A 10281-nucleotide genomic window follows, 5' to 3' on the forward strand; every position below is an offset into this window, starting at 1 on the left:
GTTCACCATATTTTATCTATCATCTTATTGTGTGAGCATGTTGGTCTGCATATTTTTGCTCATTCGAGGACATCCAATTGTTGTTATTTAGCTCTTGAATTATCTTTTGCCAATTGGATGGACAAGAATGCCTAGGACCCTCCTCTATCTATCTATGCTATCTCATCTCAAGTTCTATTCATGCTTCATCACAAAACTTGAACAAGCACTTGTCAATCCCTCTGTGTGAAGGAGCACTTGAAGTTTCGTATCGTCAAAGGCTGCTTCCAAAACCTCTTTGTGAATATCGGTGAAACCAACTTCACAAACTCGGTTCCACCGAATTCCCAAAGTTCATCTGGTTTTCCAATATCGGTAGCACCAAAATCACAAACTCGGTTGCATCGAGTTTCCCTGTCAGCTGACAGTAGAGGAACTCGGTGACACTGATTTCGTAATCTCGGTGACACCGACAACGACGGGTATATAATCTCGTGGACCAGACATTTTGAAATTCTCTCCTCAAACGTTTCATTCCCAAACCCTAAGCTGCCGTCGAAGGACCCCTGGTCGTCGCCTTTGCCTCCCTGAGCACCTCCGTCGTTGGGATTCGCCGTCGTCGATAGAATTTTTCCGCCACCGTAGTTGGACCGCCACCAAGCTAGGGTACGATTCCGATCTCCTCTTGCACTCCCTTAATCCAACTCATGCGTATTAGGAACTTTTCTTTAGTAGTCTTCTTGGGAGCTACTGGCTTCTTGGGATTGGGTGCAGACCTTCTTGGCATTGCATCTGCCATGAGCTTCTTCTTCTTAGAGGGAGGTGCATTAGCAGCAAACTCTTCTTCCTCTTCCTCAGCAGCTTATGTTGGATCTTCATACATGGATGTTTGCCTTCCAGTAACATGCACCACTCTCTTCCTGGATCTTTTCTTCCCTCGCTTCTTAGCCTGCTTGGAAGATGAGTTCTCAAGTGTAAGCTTCATCCCTTTCTGAGCAGGCGTTGGAACTTTCATAGAATTTGGTCTGGCATACTCCTTTATCACAGTCTTCTTGATTGTGACTCTCATCATTGGCTTCTGGGGGATGCTCTCCTCTAGGACAAAATCAGCATCCTCCTCATCAGAATTAAGCTTCTTCCTATACCTGGTAGCGTCCTTTGGCAAATCATGAGAACTAGGAGTACATGGGTCAGATGAAGTCTTCTATGGACTAGTGCCTGAGTCCATCTCAACACTGGGCTCTCTGAAGTCATTCTGATTATCCTCTGGACCTGACATGCTGACAGGCAACCAAGCAAACAAGTTGACCTTGTGAAAAGAATTAGAAGAGCTAGAGTGGATGAGAATCACAAAAATTCAGAAGTTCTTGCAAATTTGAACTTTGAAAATCCTAAGTTTAACTTTATGCAAAAAAGGGATATCGGTTCCACCGAGACAAAACTTTCGGATCCACCAAGACTGACAGTCTCCTAAATAGAAATTTGGCACACTAAAAGTGTAACTTGGTTTCACCGAGACTATTCTCACTAGCCCTAAAACCAAAATCGGTAGGACCAATTTTTCTCACTCGGTGACACCGAGATACGGTTTTGCAGACTATTAACCCTAAAATTCCCTTCGTTCTCTAATCTACTTGACGCTTCTTGTGGATAGGGAGATTGCAAACGTGGAAAGAAAATGGGAGAACCTAATTATGCAAGATTCAGATTTGGGAGCGCAAGAAGGGGTTGAAACCTTACCTTCGGTGAAGGTCTCGCTAGGGCGAAGACATCAACGATGATTTCCTTGGGCGGCGAGGGCGCGCTGGAGACAATGTAGATGTCATGGGGCTAGGGTTCGACGGTGAGGAGGTGCGAGGAGACATGGAAGTTCGGTCTTTGACGGATCACGGAAGACATGCCTTTGTTGAATGGCATGATGGCCTTGAGGAACTTGTGCTTGACTCAAGTGTCATCCATGACCTTGCTCCCATGATCTCGGAGATATATGACAAGGGTGGTCAATATTCGATAGAGCTCCCTTGGGTCTTCGTCTTCATTCATCACAAACTCATCGACTTCATCAAGAACCACCTCAAAGTTGCATCATTGAATGATTGAGCTCCCTTTGTACAATGAGTTGATGTGTGCCCATGCTTCTTTGGCAATGGTGAAAGGGCACAAGTGGAAGAGCTCTTCGAGTGGCATGGCGGATTGAAGAATGAACAAGGCGGATGGATTTAGTTGGTCGTACACTTCTTCTCTTGGAGTCACGTTGTTGCAATCATGAGGGTGAAATCCTTGCTCGATCACCCTCCATAATTGTGTTGAGTTATGATTCAAATGAGACTTGATATGAAAAAAACAGTTAGGAAAGTTAGTCAAATTAAGCTTGGGTGGGGGCCCATTAAAGTTAATATGAGGTCAGGAAACCGGTCCACCATAGGACAGGCGAGGGGCAACCGCGGCATTGGTGCCCGATCCATTATTTCCTAGAGCGGAATTTGGGAGATTAGCACTAGCCAATTCCTTGGTGGAATCGGCAACCACATCCGAAGAAAATGGGTTAAACATATCCTTCGGATCTGTAGGGAGTTTAAGATTCTCAAGGAATTTATTTAGCGTGTCCTTGACCTCGTCCACCATGGATGATTTGAGAGAGGTGATGGCCTCATTCAAACCATCGCGGGTGACCACGGTCTCGGACCTGTCCGTGGAGTGTTCTTCTCCCTGTGTCTCGTTGTGAGCCGTACTCTTTGGGCAGTTAAGCCTTTAAAAGAGACGTAGCTAAAATACCAATTGAAAGGATCGATATGGTTTACTAGAGGGGGTGAATAGGCAACTACCAATTTTAGCTTTTCTTAACAAATTAGGTTTGGCAATAAATAAGTTATCTACATATGCAACTAGGCGAGCAACCTATATGATGATAGAAACAACAACAATACAAGCAAGCAAAGGATACAACAAAAATATAACTTGCACAAAGTAAAGGTAAGAAGTAACCACAAGTGGAGCCGGTGGAGACGAGAATGTGTTACCGAATTTCCTTCCGTTTGAAGGGAAGTATGTCTCCATTGGAGCGGTCTGGAGGCCCAATGATCCCCAAGAAACCACTAGAGGCACCGTATTTTCCTCACGCCCTCACACAATGCGAGATGTCGTGATTCCACTGTTGGTGTCCATGAAGACGGCGACCAAACCTTGACAAACAAAGTTGGGACAATTCTACAACTTAATTGGAGTCTCCCAACACCACAACGAAGCTTCACCATAATGAATTGTGGCTCTGAGGTGACCTCAGCCTTGTAGGATGCTCAAACACCCAAGAGTAACAAGATCCATAAAGGATTAGTGAGGGGGTCAAATTTCTCTTGGTGCAAGTATAGATCGGGGCCCTTTCAACCAAACCCTAGAGAGTCAACAAGTTTTGTTGGCTAGGGAAAGAGATCGGGCGAAAATGAAGCTTGGAGCAACAATGAAGCTTAGGGAAGGAAGAGGTGGTCTTCTTGGGGGAAGAAGACCCCCTTTTTATAGTGGGGGAAAGATCCAACCGTTATCCACCTCTCAGCCCGCACACAAGCAGTACTACCGCTCATGGGAGAGGTACTACCGCTTGGGTGACAATGCACTTTGCGATGTGCAATGGCACGAAGCCACGAGGCGGTAGTGCCGCCGGAGTGGTACTACCGTTGGGGTTGCTGCACATGAGCTCACAGAGGCAAGGCAGAGACTAGGGACGGAGGTAGGACCGCTAAAGTCGTACTATCGCTCGAGAGAGTGATACTAACGCTTACAATCGGTAGTGTCACACCCCTACTGCCACCCTACCTCCGTTGAGAGTGTGAAGGGTCCAAAAGTGGAGCGGTAATGACGGGCGATACTGCCGCCTATAGGCGCTACTACCGTTTTGCACCTACCGTCCCACTACCGTGCAGCCCGACGCGAAAAGCCGAGACCCATAGAGGCAGCCATAGTGCACACAGTACTGGACAGGGGTACTACCGCCTGCAGGCGGTACTATCGCTTGCCAGAGCGGTACTACCGCTTGGGGGCCTTCAGGACCTATGTAGAGGACACACATGGGCAACTCCATTGAAGCGGGAAAGGAAAGATGGTGCAAATGAATGTGTGTACATGTTGATTTCATCCAAACCTTTTTAAAACGGACCCCTCTTAATAATACAGTTCTTCTAGGACTCAATTCCATAAAAACTTAATGCATGAAAATATTCGTCTTTACTTTTAAACTCCGAAGGGTATGAATCGTCTTGTGTCATATGATAGATTATCTGAAAGGCTTAGTGTACATGATTAATTCATAAAAGCATTGTCATCAATCACTAAAATCATGAAGGAAGAAATATGTCTTAACAATCATTCACTTTTTGATGAATTGATGACAACACAAGATTTGCAAAGGGATATACTAAGATAATAAGCAAACCGTGCCACAACATTCCAACAACGATGATGATTGCCTCGGCAAAACTTGCGGCAAACGATTGGTGAGACAACAGAGGAAAAAATCATGGGAAGAAGCTTTAGAGATGCAACGTGTGCACAAGCTTTGTATGGAAGAGATAAAGCTGGATGGATAAACTAGGATTGCAAGATAACCCATGTATCAACTGCAACATGGAGCATGTTTCAACTGCAGGTACACACGTCACACACGCGAGAGGCCACAGACACCGCGACAGAAATCAGTCTTTTGGTCTAGCATTTGCCTACTCAAAACCACTGTGCAATACACAAATAATTACATGAGACAAGCTGGGAAGTTGAATTAGCAAACATCTCCCCGTGGACGAAAGCACCTGGATACTGAACAACAGTACAATACACATATCATTACATGAGACGACAGAATGTCAAGTTGAATGATCATCAGATGGAACTGGCTTTCCCGATACCACAATGTATACACATATGAAGCCGTCCAAAAAATCAGAAATATCTTGACCGCATCTTGGTCGTTGCTGAACTTTGTGGTCGTGTTTAGGACCAAATGAATGGCAAAAACAAAAGAAAAAAGAAAGCCTAAGCTAAAATAAAAGGTTAACATGTTCTTTTTCTGCTGTCATTGACCACATAAGATGAGTTGAAGCACAATGGCCAGCTATATTCAGTGAGACACACTCGGTGTCACAAGGCAGAGCATTGTCAGTTACTGGGAGGATATCAAAGTGTGGTAAGAAGCATGTCCGTGCTACTTATGGTCGATCCAACACGCCACCAACAGAACAGAATGACATTCTGAAATAAGTAAGGAGGATATATTAGTTCATATAAATGTCCCAACTTCACAATAAATATAAAGTACTCCCTCCGTTCCTAAATATAAGTCTTTTTAGATGTTTCACTAGGGGACTACATACGGATGTACATAGACATATTTTAGAGTGTAGATTCACTCATTTTGCTCCGTATGTAGTCTCCTAGTGAAATCTCTAAAAAGACTTGTATTTAGGAACGGAGGGAATAGATAAATTCCTAAATGGTGGAGTATTCATTCATTCACGAGATCCGCAAATTTTGACTCTGGTGATTTGAACTAAAACCATGACAAGAATTATGAAATGAAGGGAGTACATATAATGAAGCATATGAAACAATTTACATGTTAAAATTGAACAATTCACTTAGGCAGCACTCACCTAATGAGGACTTATACTGCACGTGTGCTTGACGTTGCTGTTGACACTTTCTGTATGTTGGAAATTGTTTCCATCCACAAAAAGGCATGGAGTAGAGTTTCTCTGAGCTTGAACAGAAGAAAAATAACTGTGCTGGTCCCGAATGTCATCAAGCAGAGTTTGTGAACTGTTTGCTTCCCAAGGACCAGAGAAGTTCCTGCAATTTGGTTCAATTCTTGGTAAAGAATCATTGTGCTGCAAAGAGTGGGATTCTGATGAAGCAGAGAAGTTCCTGTGGTCTGGGTCGGCTCTCGGAGCATAGCCACTGTGCTGTACACCATCATATCCAGTGTCCTGACTAACTGGTTGCCTTTGTCTATCTAGCAAAATGTGGATCAATCTACGTCTTCTAGAAAGAGTTGCAAGCCTTCCAGTTGGAGTTGATGCACCGAAAGTTGAAGCACGTGAATCGGCATGAATATTTTGCCTAGGAATATCCCTAGGCGATACATTTAGATCAAACCCTTGAAAAGTTTGCCAAGGGTTGATTGATGGTGACCTTCCAAATGTGCTAATGGGTGCAGCCGTGCCTAACTGTGCCGAATTGCTGTTAGTAAGGCTTCTCGGATGCATTGATCCCTCACCACTGAGTCTACATCCTCCACAGTACCAATTTCCTTCAGGTACTTCTCTTCCCAGGCCAACACAATATGTATGTGCCGAGGAATCACAAATATCACATAATAACATGAGACTATCTTCACCACCTTGATTGCACTCTATGCATACAAGATTCTCGTATGGGTCTAACCAGCGCCTTATTTCTTCTTCAGTGGGCTGATAAACCTGTGCAAGAAGCAAGAAAATAAGCATATGACCAAACATACTATGGTGTTAAGACTTAGGTTTCAACAGCAGTACTTTTAGTGGTACATCTCGGACCGACTGCTTTGCAGTGGCATATATCTTAATTTGGCTACTAAATTATTTTTAGAAGTACAGTAACCCCTACAATAAAATTTGAGCTCCTGGCTTAAAAGAAAAATAATAGCAAGAAAAAATAAACTATCACGGAATTCAGGGTCATATTATCAACCAAAATTCAAATAGGTTGCTGAAAATTGATTGTAAGAGCCTACCGAGGGCATACTTGTCGCAGCTTTAGTACAACTTTTAAATCGCTACTTTAGTGATCTAAACGATCTTATATTAGTTTACAGAGGGAGTACCAGAGCTGAGACAAGTAATATGTATCAGAGAGAGTAGCATTTTTTTATTTTATTTTTTTGCGGAGAACAACAAGAAGCCTAAGAAATGCTTACAACATTAAAGATCCAGGCATACCAGAAAGGCAAATGATTGCAAAATGCTTGCAGACATGATTAAGGATTGAGGTACGCATTCATGAAATCTTACTTAAAGTAACAGTCCACAAGTAATTCAGAACATATTGGTCCCAAATTTAAATATCTTCCGTGTTGTAACTGAACCTTGTTACATATGTTAGCGATGCGCTTTTGTTACTGACAATTTTTCAGTGACATGGTAATCAACAAATATAACAGAAATGAATGAAATGGAGAAGTTAATTACCAATAAAAGACCAAGTATAAGACTACTATATAGATTAATCCTCAAACGCAGAATGACAATTAAGATGTTTACCAATCATGTGTTGAATTGCTCGCCCATAAAAAAATGAAATGAAATAGCAACTTAATTGTTACCAGATCTAAAATTATATAACAACTACAGCAAGGAGACTTTACCTGATCACGCTCTTCGACCTTAATTACAGATTTTTTCAGCTCCAAACCAAGACCCACTTTTGATGACTTGGTAATCGTGTTGAACCGCCTCTTACACAATGGACACCTTGACTCGACCTTAGACCACTCCATGATGCACGCGAAGCAAAAGTAGTGCGAGCAACAATTCAGCACTCCCTGCAGAGTCATCCTCTGATCCTCAGAGAGGCATATCCCACACCAGGGCTTCCCAGAATCTACTAGTTCTTTTTTCTCCTTTCCTTTGTCCCCTCCATTCCTTGTAAAACAAAGCCTCTTCGGTGACACAGACAGCATGGGCTGAGCCACCAGAGATTTAGCTTCTCCAGAGTCCCTGGCATCCTTATCTGAGACATGGAATTCAGAATCTGAGGATGATTGTGAGACGAGTAACCTCTTCTTCCTCCTGGTCTCTTCTATCCTGATATCACCCGATTCCTTGTCTGAGGCATGGAATTCAGACTCTGAGGATGACTGCAAGACGCATGTCCTTTTCTTCCTCTTAACCTCTTCTCTGACATCGCTCATTTCCTTATCTGATAAATGAAATTCAGAATCTGAGGATGACTGCAAGACGCGTACCCTTTTCTTCGTCTTAACCTCTTCTTCTCTGACATCACTCAATTCTTTATCCAAGACATGGAATTCAGAATCTGAGGATGACCCCGATAACCCCCTCTTTTTCCTCCCCTTTCTAACTGCAGCTCTCACTGGCTCACCCTCAGGTTCATCTTCGGATGTTCCAAACTCAAACTCTGATGAGTCTGAATCAATAGCCGGCCATATATCTGCCTCGGCAACTGGCACTGGCCAGTCTACCTCCACCTGCCTCCCAAACCTGGCCTTCTTCCTTGAATTACGGTTTACCTTGACCTGATCATCCTCCACGATGAAGTCGTCATCATCCTCGTAGTGCTCGATGACAGGACGCTTTCTCCGTCGCCTTGCAGGCGCAGGCTTCCGAACCTTCTGCTTTGAAACCTTACTAGTATTACTATTCTTCTTCTTCCCTCGTCGCTGCTTCGAAGCGGGGTTTCGGCGGACCGTATTCTTAAGCCTCGGTATCGTTCTGGTGTGGCTGACACCCAGTTCCTCCTCTTCCTCGTCCTCAAACTCATCATCGTCACCCTCCAAATCAGGGTCGAAATCCGTGTCCTCGTCCCCTTCCCCCTCGTCCAAGTCAGGATCAAAGTCCATGTCCTCCTCCTCCGCATGCCTCGGCCGATTAGATCGCTGAGCCACATGAGGCATTTCCGCTTTCTGGCCGCCGGCACCACATTTCGTCGCAAAGTTCGGCCGCCGTGGCTCCTCTTCCCCGTCGAGATCTTCCTCATCCTCCTCGAGCTCCTGCTCCTCGGAGTAATCGTCGTCGTCCTCATACCTGCGCCGGCGAGATCGCGCAGCAGCCGGATTCGCATTCCTCTTCACCGGCCGCTTTGGACGCGGCGTCTCTTCCTCCTCGTCCTCGTCATCCACCTCGTACTCCGCGTCCGAGCCGCCTCCCTCCTCGCCGGCACTAAAGGAGGCGGCGTCTCTTCCTCCGCGGCCGTACTCCAGCTCGTCGACCTCCTCATCATCATCCTCCTCCTCCAACACATACTCCTCGTCGCTGTCGTCTCCGTCGCCCCCCTCGAGCTTCCGCCGCCGGCGGCCCCCGCCCTCTCCCGTCCCCATACCTACACACACACACACCAAATCACCGAGAATCAGGACCAGATCGCCGGATCCCAACCCGAGACACAGCCGAAACCAGCCAGCAGCCGCCCAGTTACCAGTCGAGAGCCGAGACCGGGGCAAGCAGAGCAGAGCAGCAGCCTCGGCTGGCAAGGGAAGCCCCCTAACTTAACCCCGGATGGATTTGTGGATAATATTCTGCGCCGTGGATTTTGAATGAGTGCGTATAAATACGCCCGGGTCAAAGAAGGCGGCGGTGACGGGAACTGTCTCGGCTGATGAGCGGGGAGGGGAGCAGCTCGGAAACGGGGAATGGAAGGGGGGAACAGGGTGGAGGTTACGAGGGGAGGAGGGAGGGCGGAGGAAGCATCGCGTACGGTAGGGGGAGGTGGGGTGGGGTTAGGAACGCGCTGGCTGGCTTTTATCGCCGCGTAGGTGGGAGTGGGGCGGGGTGGTGGATTGGGTTTGGCCAGCTCCACCGGCACTTCGCTACTCGCTAGTGGTTGGACCGTTGGCGCTGGAGTTGGAGTGCCTTGCTTGCTTGGACTAGTCGCCCGCGTCGCGGCCGCGGAGGCATCGCCGCCGTTCACATGCTTATTTTCGCTTGCGCCGCTGGTAATCCAGCTGGCTGGACTGCTCGTTTGGTTTCGTTCGTATCAGGCCCAACTGGGCCTAGCCACATAGTGGTGCCGTGCCATGGGCGCCTGACGTGTCCGTGACTCGGCAGCAAAATTCGGTTCGGTGCTACCTGCCCTGCCCATCCACCATCATCATCGTCATCTCGTGGTGGCCTGGGGATCGGGCGGCTTTCCCCTGTTCTATTCCTTCCCAGTAGGCTGTGTTGCACGGCAAAGTTGACAAAAATGACCCCCCGGAACGAAAGAACTCACGGATTGACCCCGCGAGGAAAATAATTCACCGGCCTGATCCTTTTGTGTGGTGCCCGACACCTAGGCGGCACACTGTACTGTGTGACGCCTAGGTGTTCGGCGTCACACCCCCGACCACGTGGCAGGGAGGGGGTCACCCCGCAGGCAGTGTGATGCATAAGCCTCAGACGTCACACATTGTAATGTGTGGCGCCTAACGCTTCGGCGCCACACATGGACTTATACAGCCACAGCCCAGCCACCCTCCCCACCCCCTCCCCCAGTCTATTTCACATGTGTGACGCCTAAGCCTAAGGCGCCACAACTCACATGTGTGGCGCATATGCCTTATGC

The 10281-nt window shown here is 46.7% G+C and overlaps 1 protein-coding gene across 1 annotated transcript; it reads right to left on the bottom strand.

The window, feature by feature from the left end:
* Positions 1-4783: 4783 nt before the first annotated feature.
* Positions 4784-9421, bottom strand: LOC123448849 (ABC transporter F family member 4-like). The gene is made up of 4 exons (XM_045125873.1): positions 9157-9421; positions 7367-9060; positions 5619-6443; positions 4784-5217 (listed from the first exon to the last, which is right to left on the bottom strand). The coding sequence occupies exons 2-3, from the start codon at positions 9056-9058 to the stop codon at positions 5619-5621; spliced, it is 2517 nt and encodes an 838-aa protein (XP_044981808.1). The 5' UTR covers positions 9059-9060; positions 9157-9421; the 3' UTR covers positions 4784-5217.
* Between the last annotated feature and the right edge of the window lie 860 nt (positions 9422-10281).

The sequence above is a fragment of the Hordeum vulgare genome, chromosome 4H, assembly GCF_904849725.1.
Source record: "Hordeum vulgare subsp. vulgare chromosome 4H, MorexV3_pseudomolecules_assembly, whole genome shotgun sequence".
Lineage (NCBI taxonomy): Eukaryota > Viridiplantae > Streptophyta > Magnoliopsida > Poales > Poaceae > Hordeum > Hordeum vulgare.

Bases quoted from the DNA above. Each gene is read 5' to 3' on its own strand.
- LOC123448849 (XM_045125873.1), bottom strand. From the start codon at position 9,058: ATGGGGACGGGAGAGGGCGGGGGCCGCCGGCGGCGGAAGCTCGAGGGG. The intron at 6,444-7,366 runs GTAAAGTCTCCT...CTTCTTGCACAG, and splicing joins AGGTCGAAGAGCGTGATCAG to GTTTATCAGCCCACTGAAGA.